This window comes from Brienomyrus brachyistius, chromosome 5 (assembly GCF_023856365.1).
Source record: "Brienomyrus brachyistius isolate T26 chromosome 5, BBRACH_0.4, whole genome shotgun sequence".
NCBI lineage: Eukaryota > Metazoa > Chordata > Actinopteri > Osteoglossiformes > Mormyridae > Brienomyrus > Brienomyrus brachyistius.
The window spans coordinates 19,155,921-19,180,416 of NC_064537.1; the positions used below are offsets into that span (position 1 = coordinate 19,155,921).

At 44.1% G+C, this 24,496-nt stretch overlaps 2 protein-coding genes across 5 annotated transcripts in view; both read right to left on the reverse strand.

The window, feature by feature from the left end:
• LOC125742620 (retinoic acid-induced protein 1-like) overlaps positions 1–10,939 on the reverse strand; it is a 28,384-nt gene extending 17,445 nt beyond the window's left edge. For all 4 annotated transcript variants that reach the window (XR_007398159.1, XR_007398158.1, XM_049014792.1 and 1 more), the window contains exon 1: positions 10,792–10,939. The gene's annotated coding sequence lies outside the window, so the exon portion shown is untranslated. The remainder of the gene's footprint in view (positions 1–10,791) is intronic.
• Positions 10,940–20,836: 9,897 nt separating this feature from the next.
• foxl3 (forkhead box L3) lies at positions 20,837–23,325 on the reverse strand. The gene is made up of 3 exons (XM_049014868.1): positions 22,762–23,325; positions 22,041–22,209; positions 20,837–21,334 (listed from the first exon to the last, which is right to left on the reverse strand). The coding sequence occupies exons 1-3, from the start codon at positions 22,866–22,868 to the stop codon at positions 20,912–20,914; spliced, it is 699 nt and encodes a 232-aa protein (XP_048870825.1). The 5' UTR covers positions 22,869–23,325; the 3' UTR covers positions 20,837–20,911.
• Positions 23,326–24,496: the final 1,171 nt, after the last annotated feature.

Below are 24,496 nucleotides of genomic sequence, written 5' to 3' on the forward strand. Positions count from 1 at the left end.
GAAGGGCACGCGCGTTAATGGTTCGCGGTGGTTGCCAGGCAGTTTGAGGCGTAGCGGGGGACGGCGATGAAGGGGGCTTATTATGAATGCGGCACGGAGAGCCGGTGAAATAGGCCAACAATATGGAAGGAGACTGCAGAGAACAAGCCTGCTAGATCCTGGGGGACAGCTGGGCGTGAAATGGGTGTTATTTTTAGAGGGGCGATCGCCACTCCTAACCTCTCAGGTGTTCCCAAATAATGTCTGCCCAATTATTCATTGTTCAATTGAGCGGCGGGCATCCGCTGAATGCGCCCGTCTCTGGCTTCATCGCCGGGGGTTTATTAGGGGATAGATGCGGCTTTATCTAGGCTGACATTTCAAACCGCCTCCCTCGTAGGCTGCGGCAGAGATGACTCCGACACCGGATCAATAACGGCTCCAACAGGGATCACACATCTGTTTCGGCGTGCAGACAGAGTGGCTCGAGCGTGCACGCTGGCCAGAGATAAACAAGTGTGCTCGCATCTCCAGGGAGGTAACCATGGTTACCAGAGCTCATTTAGGCAGCCTGTCCTAGAGGCAATACAATAACAGGTTTTCAAGGCCAAAGATGTCACTTATTTTGAAAGGGAAAGTCATCCTTTATTGATACCAAGGTGTGCCCATCTGCGCGGATGTTGAAGTCTTAGCAAGGGTGCCTTTATTTTTGGAATAATCCGACTCAGAAACGTTTGTGCTTCGTGAATGCTGCACAAGCGTATCGGTGATTTTCACGTTCAATTAATTTTGTTCGAAATGACTCTCGTCATTCGGCTTCGAAGTCTGCATGAACGTGTCGCGTGTGAATTGCGGAGAAGAAAGCGGATAGGATGGCCGCAAACAAGCTGCTCATCCAGGATCCAGGAGCAGCCCGGAGTGGACGGACTGGGGTGGAAGACAGTAAGAGAGGTTCACCTTGGCCAGGATATTATGCATGCTTTAAGACAAGCACAATTTACTCTAATTAGGTATTCCAGGCAGGCTGCGTTCATTGACCTACAGTCCATCCTCATGCCATTGATTGGCCTAACTTTGACTTTTCTCCGGGGGTAGGAGAGCACTGCTGCCGGTGATGGAGGTAGGAGGAGTTCGCTTAATGATCTGTGGCATTTATCAGTACTAGTCATTTTCTGGCCTACTGTATTACGGCGTAATTCAGTCTCAAGCCACTGGAGCATTTTAAATGTATCGGGTTTACAGTCTCTCCCTCACACGCACACTCTCTCTCGAAGACATGCCACCCCCCCCCCCCCCCCCCCCCCCCATTCAGGCCGGCATCTCTGCTCTGAAAATTAAACCAGAAGCGATTCTATCGACTTCTTTCTTGGCGTGATGTTGATGCAGTCCGGTTATCGTCACACCTGCGTGGTCCGTCTGCCTGCGACAAGTTCAGCTGAGATCTTCAGTCTGGCAGGACTCCATTCAATATTATAAATTAAATTAAATTAAATTTGAAATGATCCATCTGAGGACTGGGGGAATTAACAAGTTTTTTTGTCTCCTGTTTTTCGGGAGGGGAATTACTTCCTAATCTTTATAACCATTTGCGGTCGTAGTTCACATGACAGTTATAAGGAGAAAAAAAAATTACAATTTTGATGCAGGTGGCATGTGCTGGCACTGTGCCTGACACCTCCTGGGTTTGAACCTCACTTCCGCTGTGTGCGTGACTTACTCATGCTCTCTGAGTTGTGTGGGTTTTCTCCCACCGTCCAGAGATGTGCAGTGTGGTGAAGTGGTGTCTCTAAATCGCCTGTTGTATGTATGACCCCAACCAGAATGAGTGGTTAGAGGATGGATGTTGAGAAATCTGAATACTGTATTTTCCCTCTTTGTCTCGCAGCACTCTTTATCAAAGATTCAGTGGTATATTTTTATGTATAATGTTAGGACAGTTGATTAAAATGATATTTTTGTAGATGACTTCTGCCGTCTCTCACCAAGTGAATAGGACTCTCCCGTTTGTGTCTCTTCATCTTGGGTTTCATATCACCGCTACTCGTCACATTTTGTGACCATGTGCAACCTTCCCTGTTCGTTACAGGGCCATGACGGCAATTTTCCAGAATCCTGCGGATGCAATAAAAAGGAAAGGGGCTGCGTTGCACTGCCGCAGTGTGTGTAAACCGGCGTCAAGGTGATCCTGCAGGCTTACCCTGCGTGAGGCGAAGGACCATAAACGCTAACATATGCTCACGCGCACACCGGCACACCAGGGCTGGGCTAGGAGGGGTGGGGGGGGGGGGCAGTGCTCTGTAACCTCGTTGTTTTTTTATGCCACCCCACGTGGGGGGCGGCCTTCGCTGACCTCATTATGATGCCCCTTTGCTGAGTGTGGGATCATCATCGTGAAATGGCAATAATGCGATTTAATAAACGCAGTGCGGTGCGGGAGGACAGGCTAGAGGATTGGAGATGGCGAGAGCTGCATTATATCATAATAAAAGGACATAAAATGATGTCATAATGGCATTTTAGTAATTTATCGAAGCCTGTTTTTTTTCTTTCGTCCTTATATACTTGTCCATTTTGCTTCAGGGCACAGGAAGCGATTCTTAAAATAAAAGTATGAGGATAATCTCCAAATATGCTGTAGGACATTTCTGGAACAGATAATCCATAACGGTGATATCAACATCCACAAATTAGCAGAAGACAACTTTAAAACTCTCATTTGTCTCAGTATTGAATGTTTTCATTTATATTCGTTGCACTGTGTGCAGTGTCACTGTCTATTGATGAATGCAGCCATTTTTCGTTGCACTGTGTGCAGTGTCACTGTCTATTGATGAATGCAGCCATTTTTTTCCCACTCCTAAGTGTTGTTGACACCCTTGTGAGATGCCTACAGTTTGGACGGAACTAATAATAAATAATTATTATTATTATAATAAATTAAATAAATTATGAGAACATGGCTCGTTTGTAAATACCTAGATGGACATAGAGAATGACTGATCAATCTCTACCAGTGAAGAAGTTTCTAAATTGTATTTTTTCTTTTAAATACTATGTGGATGAAATACATTACTTATAAGTAGTAACCTGATAAATCCACATAATATTGTGGTTAAAGACATAGACCCTGGAGACAGCTATTGTACTTTTAAAAAGGTACTTAACCTGATTTGCTTCTGTACATGTCTAACTGTGTTAAGAGTAAAGCTATTTCCATTGCTTGTAATACAAGTTTTTGCAAAGCGACTGTAATAGTGATGACAATCAAACAGAGCTGACGATGCTGATTTCTGTCAGGGAAGATATAATAAACCATATATTTGTTTCATATAAATGGAAATTGCTCCATGAGATGAAGGGAGGATTGACAGGAAATCCCATCTAACCTGAGCGGGGACTGCTGTAGTGTGGAAAAACAGGCCGGAAGCAGGCCACTGAACAGCGAGCGTCTGACGGGCCGGGAAAAAGGAGCAGCACCCCTCAAGCGGAATCAGAATGACGGGTGACAGGAGGCCAGGGAGGCACCCGGGGGGACCTGGTGTGGGTGGGTGTGGGGCACTTTGTCCTGTCTCTACGAATCAGTGATGAGAAAACGGCCTTGGGGGGGCTGAAAGTCACAGCTGGCTGTGAAACGCGGAGGACAGAGTGCGAGGCAGACTGTGGCTTTTCCTGCACGGACTCTGATGTGTGTGGAGCATCTGGCTGAAACCAGTGCTGCCCAGCCGGGTGAATCGGAGCGCTGCATGGGATCCCATTTAACGTGTTAATTGCAGTCTTCGGTGCAGGCGAGAGAGCTCTGACTTCACTCTGCCGCACCTCGGAGCGAAAAAAAGGGGGTGGGGGCTAACACAGCCGGCGCTTTGACAGTTAACCGCTGCGGGTGACACGTGCGTGCGAGCGGCATGAATAATTGTGAGGTGAGGTAGGGAGAGGGGGGGGGGAATGCGACGGGCTGCAAGTGCACTGCGATGAGTGGGACGGATCGCAGAGAGCGGTGGGCGGGGGGCAGCACCGCCCGCTGCTTCTCCGCTTCAGTTGGTACCGCGCTTACGTCACGCTAACGCGCTAACCCCGCGGTTCACGTTCCCTCAGCCCTGGCCACCGTCTTCCATTAAACGCAGTCGCAGCCCGGCTTCTTTTTAATGGCTCAGAAGCTGCGGGACGGCTGCGGATTGCGCCCTGGGCACAGATACGCGCACCAGCGCTCGCTCGTATATATCCCCCCCCCTCGCTTTTAGCATCGCATTATTTATTTACACCTCAGTTATAGGTGCCGATGGAGCAGCGCGTTTTCATGTGGGGGAGGTGGGGGGGCTCTAAACGTTAAATCGGGTAGTTTATCGCTGCCTTTGTCCTTGCCGAACCTCGGAATGAATTTGCAGCGGTTCCTTTCCGCCGGTATAAACAATGCTGACATTTCTACTGAAACCTGAACGCTTTGTTTATGTCAGTGCTTCGCCGTCCATTTCTACACATCTCCCGACTCGACATTTTTTTCAGTAGTGCTGTACATTAATATTTGATTCCTGAGAGTTGTTCCTGAGAGGTGTGGATGTGTTGATTTTTTAAAAAGTTTCCATGCCAACAGAGCTTCACAGAGCATGTAATTGCCACACACGCTACCCGAGACCACCGGGCTTTTTAAAGCGCTGTCAGTCATGGTTTGCTGTGGCAGCGGCGACAGACTGCGCGGCGTTTCTCCCGCAAATTCATCTCCTTTCACGTCCGTCCACCTCCCCGCTTCTCCATATCAGCCCCCAGCCTCGCGCTCTTTTTCCTTTTTCTGTCCCGCAAGGCAAATCTCTGGCTACTCTAATGAGCTCGTGCGCGCGCGCGTGTGCGTGTCTATTCACGTGCGTGCGCTACAGGATGTCCTGCATTGTAACGGGTGCGATTTTGCGTGGAGCTGCGTGCTACACTGGTTAATAACGTGCCCATTTCGGAACAGTTTCCCATGATTCCGTTTTCGTCGCTAATGAAGTCGGATAGTATCCGGAATTAACACTGTGCAGACGGGAATATCAATAGTATTAATCACCATATCACACTTTGAAGTTTAGGCCCAGAACCATTTGCAGCAGCTCATATGGATCAGTGAGGCTGCTGCCCAGCACACAAGTGCAGATACAGTTATCCGGTTCTCTGTCACCATATGCGGTTCTCAGCACGTGTCAATAGAATCCTTAAACAGTATCTTCCGGTTATTAATGAACACAAGGAAACTGGTCCCAGTCCTTACCATTCCAGTTACTCAAATACCTCTTTCTTCCCAAGTTCTGCCCTTTCTTCATTCACAGGGTCCAATGTCTTTGTTCTCCCTGGGTTTCGTTCCTCCTGCACTGTGTGTACTCTGTAGTGTACTCAATAAGCTCTAGAAAGTTCTAGAAATCTCCTTCCTCAGTAAGCCTGCTGCTAACATCCCCATCTTGAAGACGTGAGGCTGCATTGTAGATGCAGCTTTAGTGCACGTCAGCCTGCACCGGCCTTTGTGAGCTGCTCTACACTCTTATCCCCGCATTATAGAAACACTGTACATTTTATATTGAAGATCATCCCCATTTTTTGTCTTTCCCTTCCTTTAATCGCCTCGCCTGTCCTGCTCATTTGATTCAGTTACACACCGGCATTCTTGCTCAGAAAGAAGTTTGACTTCCATTGTTTAAGAATCCTCTCGGAAATACGAGCTGTCCAGAGCTATTACTGATTGTCAACAGCATCTGCTGAGCAAACAGGCATGTTTGGCTAATGCAGACAGACTTGAGAATCCATCCTTATTGGTGCACTAGCTACTTCCAGCACCATGATGGATGCGGTTTCCTCCTGCTGCCTCCTCGTCAGGCCCCTCTCTTGCCTTTGACATCATTCCACACTCCCTTGGTGAGAATCCCAATTCCCTTCACAAGGTCAACTACTACAGTTTATGCTGGGAAGATGCCTTTGACCAGAATGCTAACCAAATTCACAAGAGGCTTGCAATTACCTACATGCTTTATGTATAACAAAGGCCTTTTTTTGCTAGAAATATTTTATTCTGGGGCTCTTCTACCTCAAGATCCATTTTCTGTAAATGTCACGCCTTAACACTGACCCCCTTAATACCCAAATACCTCAAAGGCAGGTTGTGTGCTTCTCTAGTACAAACTCTGGCCCCTCGATAGTCCATCCAGCACACATCAGGTGATACTGCATTGTGCATGACAACTAGTACTTCTCTAAGCAACTGGCAGTCATGTGACCAACCTACCCTGGATGAATCTCCCCTTTGAACAGACATCCATCCATCCATCTTCAAGTGTTAATCCATTGCAGAGGTGGTGGGGAGCCTGAAGCTCATTCCACGGAGCACAGAGAATGAGGCAGGGTCTACCCTGGATGGGATGCCAGACAACTTTATTGGGACTCAGCCAATGAGAACATGGCTTGTTTGTAAATACCTAGATGGACATAGAGAACGACCGATGAACCTCTACCAGTGAAGAACTTTCTAAATTGTAGTAAATAGGTGCAAAAAAAAAAAATACGTGGATGAAATACATTACTTATAAGTAGTAACCTGATAAATCCACATAGCTACAGTGTATTTCAGAGCAAAGATTATTGAAGACTTCGCTCCAGAATCTTTGGTTCGGTTCAAAATGAGCAAAACCTAAAACAAAGAGAAGTGAGAGGAGAGTTTGCTGATTGTTCTCTACTACGCTGCTACTTGACAGACAGATCTCGCGCAGAACAGATAGCAAAATCCCAGTGGTTTCAGTGGATTTGAGAAAGAATGACTTAACATTTTGAGGGGAACGTCGAGGGGGCGGAGCTAAAGGACACCCGACATTTGGTCTAACATTGCCTATGATACCAATTATGTCCTGCTGCTGCCTAACTTCCAGCTCACGCTTGGAGGATGACGTAATTCAAACATGACCTGCTCTGGCAGTCGCTCAAAGCGAAATATCTGAAACAGGAAATGTCATATGATGGAGGAACGTAGGAGCGGTCGGTACACCACCCGTTCTTAAGCTCGAGATATAAGAACAAAGAATCAGACTAAGCAGTGCAGAGACACAGCAGCTAGGTGAGAAAAATATTCCCTCTGAGCCGCCGTCCGAGAGGCAAAGGTCACACCTTCATGACCAACTCCGAATTGCAATGTGTGCTCCTGAGCCGAAAGGCGAGGATCTTTGCTTGGCGTCTCCAGCTAAGTGCTCCTCTGCTTCTCACACCAATAGCCATGGGCTAATGAATTAGCACCTGTCTGCAGTGCTCTGTAGTCCATTAACTGCATGCACGTGTCTCTGTAACGCCATTATGTGGAGTAATTAAAGTGATTTCCACTTTAGTCTCCATCTTGCAAAATTTGCATCATTGTAAAAAAGAGCATGCTCCAATGAGATATTTCATCAATTTCTCGAAGAATGTCAAAGGATTTTTTTTAAGCACATTAATTTGTTTTGGGGAAGGGTTCTCACGTTCTAAAATGCAATGGGAAGTCACATTCGACCACGCTGATTTATGTCAGGAACAGATGTTGGTTGAGAAGATCCCTGTCATCCCTGTAGGTTTGTTGCTGTTTGACTGGTACAGCCTTTGGTTCTGTTGTGTTCCAGGTGCCATTTATTGAAGCGAGTATTTCTCTTCAGGTTTCAAAGAGCCCTCACAATGACTGCTTTTCAGGAGCAGCTCTGTGATCCTGCTGGAGAAAGAAGGTACCCAACGCCCAGGATGGGATTATCATGCGTCGTCAGTCTTGTCTGGCACAACACTGTGGGAACCACCAAGGTAACTAATCAGGAACCTATGACTGACACTCAAGCTGGGATTCAGAACTGAATCTCCCCTGCTCTTCATTCCAGTATCACATTCTTTTATTGAAAAACTCTAATCTCTGTATCTCTCAGTTTCAGTGACGTGACCTGAGTTTGACACAGCTACATTTCTCAGATGGCTTGACTTATGAAAATTTCCGTTAGAATGCTAATTTCAGAGGTGTGGTTAATGTACTTTTAAATGAACGTTCAATTTAAATTAATGTTTGTCAGAACTAATGTAATTGTTAATAGACAATATGCTGTAATTAAATTTTTATTACGAGCGTGGTTTAATTGTGGTATTAAGCTGTTATTTTAGACCCTAATAAAAAAGTTGTAATTTTCAAAGTCTGGGATGCACATATAATGTGCACCTGATCTGTTTCCCATTGAGCCATTTGCACAGAGTAGGACAGCAGGGGAATGCTCTCTGTTCACCTCTGATTTCATCCCTTTCAATGAACTGCCTGCCAGACGTTAAGCCTTGTACCACACGTTGACTAGCTTAGCTTCCCAAATGTGGCGCTAGCTGTCGCTATGATTATCGACAACACCGCTGTTTACCATCCTTCAGGGGTCCTCTCGCATAATTCCCTCGCAGCTCTACACTTCTCAGCTGCTGCTTACAGTCAAAGGACCTGCTTCGATGTGTTTAAGTCAGCAAACCTTCAAAAAAGTGACAAACATTAGCACCGTAATGGGGGGGCTTTCGCTGCACTTTCTGTCATTCGCGCTGGATGACGACATCATGGCTCACAATAGGACGCTAAATTCATTTTATCGAACGTGAGGAGCACCTGCCACGCGCTTTCATCCCCGGCCACACTGGTGGCATGCAGGCTGAGAGCGACACATCTGCGGACGATCTGCATTCGGCAGCAACAAAAACAGGAAGTGACACAATGAGAAAAAGTCGCCCGAAATAACACCGCAGTCTCCTTCCTGATGGCATATTAAAGGGATGGATGTGTTCTGTCATGACTCACAGCTGTCACACGGGTGATATCATAATTTAACTGCAGTGCTCTGCCAGGAAGGGGATCATCATTGTCACTGCTTGGTTTAGTGACGGTCACCTAAATGGAGAGGAGTGGACTACCGCTAAGCGAGATTACTGTTCATCTACAGGCATTGTTCAGAATATCTGTTAAAATAGGAAAAGCACCCACACGTCGACTTTATATCTCTCTGTTGCAGGCATCCTTAAATCTCCTAAATGTTCTGGGGAGGAATCATCTGCAGCAAAGCCTGCCTCTGCTCGCTGGTGCCAAGCGTGTGTGTCTATCAATAGGAGTGCACTGCTCCTATTTTTGCTTTGGGGCCCATTGCTTCAAAACAGACCCCTTTAATAACCTTTCCCAGGACTCCTAGCTGAGGACTTGTCCAAAGTCTCCTGGTGGAGTGTGGGTGTGTGTGTGTGTGTGTGGATTAGGTTTATATTACATTGCAGGGACCAAATGTCTTTTTTTTGTTTGGTTACTTATGGGTAAGGTTAGTGCTGGGTAGGGGGTAAGGTCGTCATGTTGGGATTAGAGTTTTGTCCATGGGAATTAAAGGAGAGTCCCCACAAAGATATAATTACAAACCTGTGTGTGTGCGTGTGTGGAAAGGGAGCGACTGCTGCATGTTTAATGGCTCCGACAAGCTTCCCGATTGCCTGACTAACCTGGTACCAGGGGATTCTTTTCTGTTCAATTAAGATTGACCAGGTCCGCTGAGTATTATCAGCAGGTGTGTGACCACAGGAGATAAATAAATGATTAATAAGTCCTTGCTCCCCCCCCCAGGCTCCCCAGCGTCTCTCAAACGGTTTTTGACAGTTTTTTTTCACCCTGTCGCCGGCTCTCTATTTCAACGCCCTGCCGTTCGGCAAAACCGGCACATCGGCAGATTCGCTTCCTCTCACCAGCATCTCCCATCAGAGATCTGTTTATCCATCTAAGAGCAGAATATGCGTCGAGCGCGTCCTAATTAATGTCTCTCGGCTGAAGCCGGCCTTGACAGTAATTTCAGGCAAAAGTAATAAAGGCCCCCCCCCTGGGAGCCGGGGATGAACTTCTGTGTGTCGTACTGGTGTCATGCCTGATCCTGCACAATGAGGATTCAAGGCGGGAGGCTACGTCGGCTGCTGGCTGTGCGTGATGTTTGTTTTGTTTCGATTTATTTATTTATTTGTTTAGCTTTAACGGGAGCAGCGGAATACAAAGGTAACATTCATTCCAACGGTGCCCGTTTAGTGATGATGTCGAATTAAAGTAGCAGCTATTTTTTCATTAGCGTGAATTCAAAGTCTTTTCAGGTACACCGCAGCCCTAAACACCTGCCCCCTTCCCCCCTGACCCTCCCACCACAGATTCCAGAAAACTACAAGTATGCAATGCTTTTAAATGTATTTATATGTGCGATGTATTTTCGCCGCCATAGTCTCCGTTCTGAGTGAGTGAGCGCTGAAGCCACGAAGATTAAAAGCTTCTTAGACCCTGGTCAAAAGTCCATATTCACTGTTTGTACAAGCAGATCCAAATTCCTTCTGTCCCGCCTTCGTTTAATTTCAGGTCTGACACATACAAGTGCAGAAACATACCGTTAGGTACACCATTAAGTTTTGAGTCTGTATTTCACTACGTTGTACAGTTTTTCTTTCTTAAATTTAACGATAAGGCTTTTTTTTATGTCTGGGCCACTATATTAGGCACACAGGAGCATTTGTCTGTTAAAGCGTGCCTGTGTGAAAATGTGCAGCAAGGTGCAAGCATCACTTCTAGACGTCAGGAGCAGCGTTACACAGGCTGCCTGTCCCCACACCGCACTAAATCACTCCTAGCATCTGAATCATCCCCAACAGAGACCACCACCGGCACGGGACTAGCAGCTGGAGACACCCGCACTCAAGGCAAACATGGGGAGCATCCCCGCTCTGTACAGACCCCCGGACATCAACCCCGTTATGAGCCACACGCATTCCTCACATGCCTCCATCGGCGGCGGACGCGGAACACGGACACGGGCGTACCTGTGTTGCCGGTCAGTCGCTGTCGTCCGCACAGCCGAGCAGGACCGGAGCCTTCCGCGAGGTGAAAATGCCAGCCGTACTCCCAGCCTCCTCGTTCTCTCTAGCTCACCGTTCTCTCTCCATTTGCTGCCATGTTCAGTGTAGGGTGGAGGGGGGGCCGTGGGGGTGTGGGGGAGGTTGGGGGGGACGGGGAGCTCAGGGGGATACAGAAGCAATTAGGAGCCAGCCCTACAGCTTCCAGACGGAATGTATAATGGAATTAGCTGAGGGGGCTGCTTCTGCTGGCGTGCCTAGAAGGGTATGGGAGCGGGTGTGTGCTACCGTGTGTGTGTGTGTGTGTGTGTCTGAGACAGAGAGAGAGAGACAGAGAGGGTGTGAATCCGGGATCCTCTGGGGGGGTCAGGGAAGAAAGGAGGGTCAAAATATGGGGGGGGGCAGCTGGATAGGCACCTGCCCCAGAGATTTCTAATGCGTGATGGCAAAATGACGAATCCAGCATCTAATATTTCGAGTTCCCTGCATGAGTGGGTGGCAAAAGAAGTCAGAGAGAGAGAGAGAGAGAGGGAAAGAGAGGGAAAGAGAGGAAGAAGAAAGGAGAAGTGAACAGCTTGCTCTTGAAGACGGTGTGAGGGACTGAATGTGAGCCGTGGTATGATTGTGCCATGAATGGAAATAAGAGCACCCCCCCCCCCCCCACCCCCTCCAGCACTAAAGCCGCTGGCTTGCAGTCACCGCCCCCCCACGGTCGCTCAGCACCATGGATGCTGACGACTGTGCGGTGGCCCACGCTAATTTGGATGCAGCATATGGAGCGCGAATCCCCTTGCCTGTGTGCTGTCCCCCCGCCCCCCCAGGCGGAGCGCAGTCCCGCGGCATGTGCAGCTTCCGTGTCGCGGCCCGGCGGCGCACTCTGACTGCGCGGTGCAGTGATTGACGAAATGTCAGGCTGCCGGCTGCAGTGCCGTCTGCGTCACTGGCATGCAGTGCGACCCTCACCCTGGATAAAGCCGGAGGATCGGCGGATTAATACCCCTAGTCATTCTCCATCATTTTGTCTTATTCTTGTCCAGAGAATCTTACAGGAGCCAAACGCTTAGAAATACTCCAAAAGAAAGCAATTTTCCTCATATTTTACATACTGGAAATGCATTCCATATAACAATACACACATACTTATATCTCATCATCTGGCCTGCTGGAAATTTCCACTTTAAGGTATCACGTAGAGAGTAAAATGCGAAGATGCAGGCACTGGCGCAGACCGAATCCGCTACAATATCTAAGGGCAGAATTCGCGAGACGTCAGGCCCATCACAGGGAAGGGAAGCGGCTGTGCGTGTTTACAATCACCATGCAAATTTGCTCACAATGGAATTAAAAACCTGTTTTAACAAAATATTTGTATTTTTTTGTATTTAACTACTACTGGTGTGAGAAAGTGACAATGAGGAAGAATTTTATTTGTGTCTACATGCAACCTTAGCAAAACAGCACGTCATTTAAAGGTGATTGCATCTTTACTATGAACCATAAAAAGTGAGTTATTTTACAGCTGGGTGTAAGTGAATTCTGTTTTTTCTATGATATATTGATATTGAAGAGCTATATATTTATAAACTGGAGGCATTGTATACGTCACAAGTGGCTCTGTGGAAAGGTGGCCAAGCTTAGAAAAGCAATACATAAATGCAGTACATAAAGTGTAGGCCTTGGCAATCATCAAGGAAGCCATAAATTGTCATTAAGTATCACTGTGGTTTGTGTCCTTCATGTCATTAAGTATCACTGTGTCCTTCAGCTCCATTTTAATCACGCTGATTACAGGTTTTCCTCCATTATCCAAAACCCGCATCTGATTAAGCTTAAATAACAGCCTGTCGGCTTGTCAGAAGACTTGTTATCAGCTAAGCATGCGTGTGTGTGCTCGTGAATATGCTAGTCAGGCAACCATAAGTCATTTTTTTGACATTGGGAGAGTACCTTCCTAAGAACTTCCTAAGGAAGAAAATAAAAATTTAAAAGAGATTACTTCCACTTTTTACTGGTTGCAAAGAACGAGAGCAGTCTTTGAAGTACATTTACTCGCAGTTTAAATTTACACATAATGTAATTCATGCTAAAGCTCATGATGTCTGATTCCACACTGAAAATTTCTTATCTGACATTTTTTCCCTGCATTTTCTTCGATTCAGATTTTCACACTACCTGAGTGAGACTGAGAGTTAACATTAACTATAGCGTTTGTTCCCCAGTGTGAGGCTGCAACCTGGGTATGTGACAGTAGATCTAGAGACCTCACGGACTGAGCCAAACTGGACTGAACTGCAGCGTGTGAGCAATGGAAGGGAAATCTAATTAACGGCAGAAACTGAATTGGTCAGATGGATACCTTCTGAAGCTTTGCTATGTTTAATTCTCTGGCTGGGTACTTGAGTAACTGTGATGTGTTAAATCCACTCTGTCCGGTCGGAGCACTTCCACATAAATTGTCTCTCGAGCGACTGAAGCTACTTGAAGCTCTCGGAACAGTTTATCTGCCAAATCCAATTGTGCAGCAGGTGGCATTGTGTCCAGAATGTAAACAGGTTCAAAACAAGCCGCGCCGCCTCTTTGCTGCGCTCCCCGATTCACCCAGCTTCCAGAGGGGGTGTTTGCCATGGAAACGGCGGACCAACTTTTCAGAGAGGAGCGCACAAGGGCAACCGGGCATGGGAAGGAAGAGCATAAACAAGGCCGAGCCCATTTTGAGCAACAGCTCCCCCTTTTAAAATATTCTGTCTGTGTTTTACAGGCACGTCGTTGTTGATGATGTAGATTTTTCTTGTTACAATGTGATCGAATTTGATCTTTTTAAGTTCTCGAAGGACCCCCTCAATTTGTAAGGTTGAACACAATCTCACTTCATACCAGCCAGGATGTTCTAGCTATTTTTAAAACAGTTTCACCAATCCTGGTGCAATGGAATGTGTACAGTCCCCTAAAAGGAGAGCTACAAGTGTCTTGAATGCTTCGAGCCACTGCAACATGCTGTGACTCAAATATTTTCCCTTCGTACTGACTTCTCAGCCTTGCTATTTAAAGACCACTGCACCATTAATAACTTCCCTCCCAACCTGCTGCTGTTGTCGTTGTGTAAATTAAAACTGACACAAAATTATACATTTGAACTGGCTTTTACAACATTAATTTTTAGTGTAGTTGACATTAAATGCACTTTGAGGTATGACTTACTACTTGGTTTGTAGAAAAATGCAAGAAAAAAATATAGTATAATTGTTTAAAACAATTTCAGTTAAGGGATGGAGTTTACATGCTTTTTCCATTACACAGCTACTCCAGTTTCTTGCTACAGTCCAATGACATACAGCATAGCTACTGGGTGTCTCTAAATTGCCTGTGTGATTGTGCATTTCAAAGTCAAAGTATGCAAAGGTGTGCTTCATACAGTATGCTGACATCCTGCTCAGGCTGTAAGATGGATGGATGACAAAGGGAAAAAAAAGCAGTATGAATATAAATAGTTGGTCTACAGGTGCAAACTTCATATTCAATATGTGACTGCCATCTGGTGGTGAGAGGTGTAAACACAACTGAAAACAATGCTGGTTTAGCGAAGGTTGAGAATGAAAACATCCTTTCGTCTTACAAGTTATCCACTACAGGATCACAAGGAGCCTGGACCTCGTCTGAGGGACACTAGAAATGGGGACAGGGGAACCTATACTTTGCCAAACCTTTGCCAGTTCAGGTGTAACAGGTTGCTGCTGAATCCATAAATATATGTATTTACCCTCAGTTGTGCTCCTATAAATGCCAGTTTAAATCAGCCAACTATGAGTCAGCTGGGATCAAAGAATTAAGACTACCATATGGTAGTGGTAGTGCTTTGATCCAGATGTATTTAGTGTATGTATTGTTAATATATAATTGTGTGTGTGTGCGTGTGTAGGTCAGATATGTATTACATTGTGGAGATCATTTTTTGGTTCCCACAAGCGGAAATTTGTTTTTAAAAAATCTGTGACTGCAATCAAAAAACTAAAAATCTTGTATTTTCTTTGGTTAGTTGTAGTTAAGGTTAGGGCTGTGTAGGGGTTAAGGTTGTCAATGTTGAAATTTAGGGTTTTGTCCATAGAAATGAATGGATGGTCCCCACAAAGATATGAGTACAGGTCTTTGTGTGTGTGTGTGTGTGAGAGAGAGAGAGAGACCAATTTTTTTTCCTGTTGCATGACAGTTCGTGTTACATTTTAACTGGTTAATATGTTTGCTTCCAGTAATATTTTTAAATGTTCAGTGTTTCCGTGTCAACAATTTCAGGTTATTTTAAGCTTTTGTTTATCTAATCCTGACTGACTGTGGTGATGCAAGGCAGCTCTGGACGATCAAAGGCCTTTGGCATGTTCTGTTCTGCAAAGTGCACCAGCCACAAGAAACAAACTCGCATGCCACTGAGGAGAAATTGAGCGAGCTCAATTAATGCTCAACTAGCATGTAGCAGTGTGGCCTTTTCGACGAGAGGGAGCACATGGTCTTTAAACAACTGAAATATTTAAAGTCCGTTTAACATTAAAATAGCCATTTGAGTGACTTATGGGGTGAATTTAAAATATTAACGAGCGATACCTGTTACGATAGCTGATATATCCATCCATTTTCTAGCTGCTTATCCAGCACAAGGTCACAATGAGACTAACTCAGGAAACGCAGAATAAATTACAGATGGCCAATTCACCAAACTACAGGTGCTTGGACTGTGAGAGGAAACACACACAGTACAGGGAAAACATACAACCTCCAAATGCACAGAACAGGGGAGCAAGACTCAAACCCCCAAATATAGAGGCAATAGTGCCCCTGAGTCCCCCAGAGCATATACAGCATCCCATAATCCCTTCATGAAAAGTCTTCATTTGGATTATCTGCTGTTTTTTACCACGTGTGTCTGTCATGCATGCAAACTCTTACTGTTTATGAATACTGTATTCATAAAGAGGATTATGTCTGCAATGCATGCTGGGAATTGAAGTCACAGTACCTTCCACTGAGTACCCTGGCCTGTAATTTCAGTCTGACTAATCTGGTGGAAAAACAAAATATAAAAATGGTGTAGCACCAGAATTAGCATGCATGCTGTGGTGTCCAGTCATAACAGATATAGGTATCTGTCCTTTATGAGCCTTCAGCTCCATTATTCTCCCTGCTGAGGACACTAAGAGGCACTTGAGATAGTTTTGACTAGTTTTTTTTTTTATTCACTTCAATTAAAGCTAAATTTGTAGTTTCACTCATTTCTCAATTTACCATTATGCACCAGTATAAAATATAATTTTTTTTTGCACACTCCAGCCTGGCTCTTCCCTGCTTCTCATTGACGAAGGCTTTCTGTCTTGCTTTATGGGTCTTCAGTCCTACTTCTAGAATCTGTTATGAATTGTCCTGGCAGTGCACTTCTTAATGCTTCCCATTCTTTTCGAAGGTCACTTGATGTCATCCTCCGATTTATGAGGCACTGCCGGATAAGTTGACATGTATCGCCAACATCAGAAAGTTGCTTCTGCCCTCTACATGACTGGTTTCTGGTTGTTCCCAGCATCTCCTGCTTGGCTTTGTTCCTGGTTGTTGCTTTCTTAGTAACTTTGAGCCTGGAAGCAGCCTGGCTCGCAGTGTAACCTTGTGCCAGCAGAACCAGGATTAAACCTTAATTTAATTGCGTAAAATTCATCTATCAGCTTTAACTGCAAGTTAATTATCGTAATAATACACTTCCTCTCATTTTAAATATTTCAGAGTAGTTATTGTCAACAATTATTTCCCTGAAATAAAAATTCTGCCCCCCCTTCAGAAATATATGTACTTACACCATCATCTGGCCAAAGAGCTGCGAGTAGCTGCCATACTGATGTTCTTTGGAATCTACACCTTCATGCTCTACACTTAAGGTCCTTTCCCCTCACTCCCAGGCAACAAGGCAACAATGACAGCAGACTTGTTGATGGGGGGTGGGGTTGCACAGATCCCCACCAAAGGCCACGGCTTCTTTGAGGCTTTGAAGGACACATTGTAAACGCAACACCTCCGTGCTTCTTTGCCCTCAGTTATGTCCTATCAGGCACACACACACACACACACACACACACACACACACAAGTTGGTCTTCTTATCTAAATGGGGCGTCCATTCATTTCTATGGGAAAAGCCCGAATCCCAATCACGACACCCTTAACCCCTACCCAGCCCTAACCTTAACCATAAGTAACCAACCCTAATACAAGACTTTTGGCACTTTTACTTTTTTGATTGCATTCACAGTTCTTATAAAACTGAGGTTATCCAAATGGGGACCTGAAGTAGTGTCCCCAAAAGGAACGTTTCAGGTTTTACTACACTTTGGGGACAATTTGGTCCTCAAATGTGATCTATGCAAAAATAAATACACACACACACACACACACACACACACACACACACACACACACACACACACACACACACACACACACACACACACACACACAGAGGCACATCCCACTCTGGATGTGACTCCAGTCAAATGTGACCCTTGCCCCACACAGCCCGACAGATAACACCCCCCCCCTCATAAACAACACACAATTACATCAGGGTACAGGCTGCGAAAACATGTGGTTCCAAAAATATGGTGCCGGCAAGCAATTACACATCAAAATCAAATAAAAAATAAATATTTTAAATTCAATGACCTATTTTGTTTATGATATGGCTTCCATTAAATTTGCACATCAGTGAGTTTCCTCATTTCAACCTGAATTTTGCCTTGAGCTTTCATCTCTTTTTTTTCTGCAAGTCTATACATTGTACCAGAAAGAACTCAGGATTATAGCCAATATAGATCGAGAACAGATTCTGTGTGTGTGCATGTCCTGGCAAATAGCTGGGCATCCATTTATGGATGACGTGCATCAAATAAGTCGGAGGAAGAAGTGTTATGCAGTTTATTAAATGATCTGTAAATGTTATATCTGAAAAAAGGACCTTTTCGAACGCGTTTCTCACTTTTTCCAGGACTCAGCCTTGGAGCATTCCATGCCAAGTTAATTTACCTAAATATATTCTCAGCACAACACCAACAACTTTGTTAATGGAAGCTTGCTGATCCATAACAGTTCCAGTGGTAGATGTTTGCTGGGGGGCAGCGCAGCATTAATGTTAATATCAATGATCGATCAGGGGATTTGCAAGAAAGCAAGAGGTGTTTAATTATAATTGCACAGGGAGTGATGGTGTAATGGCAGTGAGATTTGAATAAGGTCACATCTCCGCCTCACCTTGCAAGTGTTGTGTTATATTAAATGCCACTCATGTTAAGTGCACTGAAACCTTCTTGATGTAGTCACAGCATAATATAAAGGTTAAATTGAAAAATGTCCCTTCACCAGCAGAAAACACCTGTGATGATTGATATCCCTTGTAAGGGAAATAAATGTTAACAGACCCCGGTTCATAACTTGTACCTCTATGAATAAAATGTATTTATTACATGAAAATGTGGATTTTTTTTTTTATTATATTTTGAATGTTGCGGTTTCGCTGAAATTTTAAAGGTCAAGTGGCTGGGTAAGCAGACTCTTAGGGAATGGGTTAGGCTGCTTTATCAGTTTGTTAATTATCACAGACCAATGAGGAAAAAGAGCAGCAAAAAGAGGCATGATATTATTACAACAGATGATAACAAACTGTAACAACCCTGCATGGGATAGCAGGCCAACCTCAGAGTACACACACACACACACACACACACGCACACACGCACAAACACGCACAAACACGCGCATACACACACACAAATACACACACACACCACACACGCTCACACACACACACACACACACACACACACACACACACACATGTAGGGTATACCTATCCTTATGGGGCCCAGTCATACACTTCTATGGGAAAAATGCTAACGCTAACTATGACAACCTTAACCCCCACCCTGCCCTAACCATAACCATAAATAACCAAACAAAATACAAGAGTTTTTGCATTTTTAGTTTTTTCATGGCAATCACTGATTTTTATAAAATAGAGTTTTCCCTTATGGGGACCAGGAAGCCAGTCCCCATAAGGGAAAAAACGGATATTTATCACGTTATGGGGACATGGTGTCCCCATAAGGATAGGTCTACCCGCTCACACACACACACACACACACACACACACACACACACACACACACACACACACACACACACACACATGCACATACACAGGTTTATAATTATATTTTTGTGGGGACTCTCCATTCATTTTTATGGGGAAAATTCTAATAACATGATGACCTTAACCCCTACTCAACCCTAACCGTAACCATAAGTAAGCTCACAAAATATTAGACTTTTGACATTTTTACTTTTTTGATTGCATTCACAGAATGGAAAAATGGTCCCCACAAAATATATATATACCATATATACCAGGAATATATATATATATATATATATATATATATATATATATATATATATATATATATATACAGGAAGTTGGTATTCATATCTTTGTGGGGACTCTCCATTCATTTCTATGGGAAAAACCCTAATCCCAACTATGACACCCTAACCCCACCCATCCCTAACCTTAACCATAGGTAACCAAACAAAATACAAGTTTTTGACTGCAGTTACAGATTTAAAAAAAAATTGAGTTTCCCCTTGTGGAGATGGAAAAAAAAATGGTCAAAATAACAGCATTTTTTTATCACATCGTGGAGACATTTGGTAGTGTGTACATGACCCACACACGCATATACACTCTCAATGGGCAATTTGCAGATGCAAATTCACCTAACCGCATGCCTTTGGACTGTGGGAGGAGCCTGGAGTACCAAGTCGAAACCTGCAGCACGCATGGCAGACATGCAAAATCCCCACACAGAATACGGCTTACAGTACGTATGGTGTTAGGACTTGTAGGTTTTTTTTTATATTCTATCACATTTACAGGAGCAATTTCATTGCAATAAAAAAGAAAAATGTCAACAAATAATTAGTTATAGCATTTCCTTTTAACACTTCACATATTATACTTTTTTAATATTCAAATACATCACACCACATTTTGGATTTAATGCTAATATAATACTTTATAATACTCAGCAGTATGACAAAAAATGGATGTTTCCAGCGCCCTAAATGCCACGCATCGCTCAGCGGACCCTGAGTCTTCCCTCCTAACAGACCTTCGCTTCCATATGTATTTTGTCCTCCTCCTATCACTGAACCTTCACCTCAACTTTATGACTTGTGTACCCAGACATGCCTCAGTTTCTCCCGCTTGTGTTGTGCTCCTCTGCTGCTCCAAGCAGAGCTTCCAGCTTCAGCTAGGTTGCTGGACTCTTCTATTCTTGAAGTTTACAAAGGTATCCATGTCCGTAAATTCACCCATTGAACACAGCGTCACCCGGACCTGTGAGATTTGGTTTCGCGTGAGTGTAGAGATACTGTTCCTGTCTGTAACTATGCCATCTACACCTTCACTGGGCATGAACTGTACGTGCAGGGTGTGATTCCTCCATGAATTTCTTTATTTTTCTCATTTCTGGCATATGTCTGTTTAGGCTTTAACACACAGCACTGTATTCCTGCCAGTAAGCAGTAAACAAGACAATTACACAGGCATTTCAGACAGCATGTCCTCTTGACTTGAGTTTTGGGAGGCAGTTGGTGGGAGGAGCCAGACGGTCCCGGTCTCCCATACTTGCGCTTGCAGGTAACACAGCTTTGTCGTCAAATAAAACTTTCTTTTTCGTGTGAAGCAGCTTCTGATGGTTGAAACTATTAATCACTCCAGGGATCACAGAGTCAGCAGCAAGCGAATGGCTTTACAGGACAAAACTGATTGATCGGAATTGAACTACATGTACAGAGAGTAGAAGCTATGGAGGCGATGATGGCAAACATGCCTGCTGTAGTATAACTATTAGCACTGTCTTGCATGAGAATGCAAATGTCATTCATGCTGCCGAGACAATCGCCATTCAGGAAACACGTCGTGTGGGGGGGGGGGGGGGGGGGGGGGACGGCAGATTCAGACTCATAAGTCTGCTTACTGCCATTCACTGTCTATTGTTAGATGGTCACATTGTCCAAAATTGAAGATTGAGATGCTGGGGCTCCAGAAGGTGAACGGGGGGCCCCGTGGCCCCACACGGGGGCGGGCGGAAGCCAGGCAGGGGGTCTGGAGTGGACAGGATGTAGTCGATGCTGAACTTGATTTCGGATTCGGGTTTTCCCAGAGGAGGGGGGTTGAGAGGGGGTTGTCTGTGGGTGGGGTCCATGGGGCAAAAGGGACTGGAGTCCAGCTGCCTCAGGGCGCCCCCCTGTGGGCCGTCAATGGGCAGGAAGGGTTCGGCCGGCTCCCGAAAGCCCACCTTGATGTTGCGTCTGCGGCGACGTCGGCGGAAATTACCGTTCTCAAAAAGGTCCAGCATAGATTCACAGCCTGTAGCAAAAGTCCAGTAATTTCCTTTCCCCTTATCATTGCCCTCGGTCCTGGGAACCTGCAACATAAGTTACGTGGATGTGCAGTTTAGCTTTTAATAGACTCTCTTACTAATGCATGTCACCTGGATGACACTATTGAAAACTGCGGCCCAAAATGGTAAATCTCAAAATTTTTTAACATGCTTAACATTATTTAGCAATAAGGTGAAGAGGAAAAAAAAAGAAAAAAAGTTTGTGGGCATTAAATGGGTAACTTAAACTACAGATCTGTCCAGATATATGGAACCATAAGAGAAACTTAATGAAACTTCTCTCTCTTTTCTGTGGTTTATGCATTTTCATGAATATATTTTTCAAAAATACATTTTTAACGATCTGGCATCTTTTCAGATTTGACATTATTTCCATGCCGAAGCGTTTTCTGCATACAATCTAACTACCTCTATAATGGATGAAAATTCTAACGACAACAACAATAATACTTATAATAAATGATTATAATCAATAACCACTATGCAGAGATAGATATTACAAGATGTCCTACTTGTACATTGCAATATTTTCTGTGTAGATTACATGGGATCTGAGTAAGAAAACGTCATGCCGTAAAAAAACTGACCAAATTCTAAAAAAAAAACATACAAACAAAAAACAGTAAAATCACTCTTACATGATCAATAGTTTTAACGGATACAGGAAAAGCGTGGCAAGCAGTTTACGTTCCTAATTCCTGGCATATGAAATTAATAGCAATTACTTTACCTTTATGAAGCAGCTGTTGAGAGAGAGGTTGTGTCGTATTGAGTTTTGCCAGGCTCTCTGGTTGGAGCGATAGTAGGGAAACCTCTTCATGATGAACTCGTAGATCCCGGACAGGGTGACTCTGTTATCCGGACTCTGCTGAATGGCCATTGCTATTAGTGCAATATAACTAAAAAAGAGATCGAATAATTCAGTATAAGACAAATATTCCAATTATGCAGCTGCAGGTAATATAGCATATTCTAGACCCATAGTCACAACGCTGGTTCGTTTTAATTTGGGAAAAAACATGCTAATTAAATGCTTTATTTTACGTGAAAACTGAGTAATGCTAATAGTCTATCCCTATCTATGTCTGTCTATCGCTTACACTTTTACATTCGATAAACTATTCTGATCTTTGCAAATTAATAAACAGCGCGTCCAGTTTAGAGAGCGACAATTAAAGTTACCAGAGACGATCACCGCCAGCTGTTCATCTTAAGTCAGCAATACAGGGGTAAACTATAATGATTAACAGCGATTCGAGTAATTACAAATGGGAGAGAAAACGGTATATGACAATAAAAACAGTTATAAATGTATTGAAGACGTTACGAAAATATACCCTCTAAACCTGAGTATGTTCACAAGTTTATTACACAAGAACAAGAACAACAGAAATAACAACGACAACAAACAACAACAACAACAACAATAATAATAATAATGATAATAATACCTGTAGGCTGGTCGGCACATTTTTTTCTCTTCATCAGTACTACAGGTAGGGTAGCCGTCACCATCGTAATTGAAACAATTGTAGGGATATTGCGAATTATCAAACATTGTTTAAATATATACCTCGCAGAGTGACAATGTTACAGCTGTCACATAAGCCAAGGATAAACTTGCTCATCAAAGTAGCGCGGTGCCCGCGGTTGCCAGCCAAATAGATGTCAGTAGTCGTTCGCCCCCCAAATGAAGTCTAACTCCACTAACGGCAAGCGGCCGGTGTCCCAGTACACCCAGTTCCGACGGACGGCGGGCAGGTCCCTTGGCGCCTAAGTGCAGATAACGGACGGAATTGCTGAGCTCCCACTTGCTTGCATGAACCTCTGAACCCGGGGCGTCATCAATTTGTAGCTAAACGGCCTCAGTCGCTCCGACGCTGGGTGGTCCTGAACACGGAAAGCCGCGCCGCATTCATTCGTTTATTTATTTATTTTCGATTTATTTTTATAGTCACATACATCAAACAGACAAAAGCAGTCCTCACACACACATAAAAAACTTCATGCGGGATTTCGTTTGTATTTTTCGTCTAAATAATCCTTATAAACAGAAGTCGAAATTTCAGGTTTTTGTGTTGTTTCCTGAAAATAGAGAAGTTGCGGCCAACAATGCGAGGTCTGTAGATCTTATCTATAATACTGTATAATGGGCGTAAATTGTCTTTCCGTGACTAAAGGGGGAAGATGTGTGTTCAAAGAGTCCCTAAACAGGGGCATTTTAGCGACTACTGTCAGGCAGGCGGAGACTGCGAAAAACAGCTGTGGGCGTCATGGCTGCGTGTGTGGGCTTGGGAGACGGGGAAGTCCTGTCTTCCCGCGTAGCGGGGCCACGACATCAGGTTAACAACGCTGCACCGTTTTTGTTTTTTTCTTTGACGCTGGAACTGGAAAAAACAAGGCCCTCTGATTAAATTTAATACAGATTTACATCAAAAATACAGTTCTAGAATTATACAGATCAAGGATGTATAGATTGGACAAAAAGATTTCTTTGGCAAAGATTTAGTGATGATGAAGTCACAATGCAGTCTGTTTGAATATAGTGTTTTAATACTTAAAATAAAAAATTAGCCATCAGCGAACAAAAATAAAATGGCCAGCAAACATAAACCACAATTATTTGGTAAGGCTGGCTTGAACATTACAAGAATGCTGTAGGAACAAAGCACGTAGTAACGGATAGGTAAACAGCCTATTTTGGGCCATCGCAATTTTTTCGCATGCTGTTTTTTGAGAGCTGTTACCCTTTTGAAGTGTACCTAATCGTGGCTTTTCAAGGAGGAATGTTTTCAGCGATGGCAGGATTATGTAATTAAGTCCAGTTTTACTGTTCAAAAAGAGGACTCTAAAAGCTTTCAGAGGAGTGATTCAGATGTTTCATTTTTGTGTTTTGAAGCACTAATATCGTGGTGGATCATTCCTTCAGGGTTATGTGTGTATGTGTTTGTGTGGTTATGTGTACATTACATTGTGGTGACATTTGGTCCCCACAATGTAATTAAAAAAAAGCTGTTATTTTGATGTCGTGGGGATCACAAGAGGAAACTCAATTTTATCTGTTGAGTGCAATGAAAAAACTAAAAATGTCAAAAGTCTTGTATTTTGTTTGGTTACACATGGTTAAGGTTAGGGCTGGGTAGGGGTTAAGGTTGTCATTGCTGGGATTAGGGTTATGCCCATAGA

What these genes read in the sequence shown, in the direction of transcription:
- foxl3 (XM_049014868.1), bottom strand. Translation starts at nt 22,868, where the DNA reads ATGTTTGATAATTCGCAATATCCCTACAATTGTTTCAATTACGATGGT. An exon ending in ATGTGCCGACCAGCCTACAG is followed by an intron (nt 22,210 to 22,761) that starts GTATTATTATCA and finishes TCTCTTTTTTAG; the next exon opens with TTATATTGCACTAATAGCAA. An exon ending in TCAACAGCTGCTTCATAAAG is followed by an intron (nt 21,335 to 22,040) that starts GTAAAGTAATTG and finishes CTTATGTTGCAG; the next exon opens with GTTCCCAGGACCGAGGGCAA.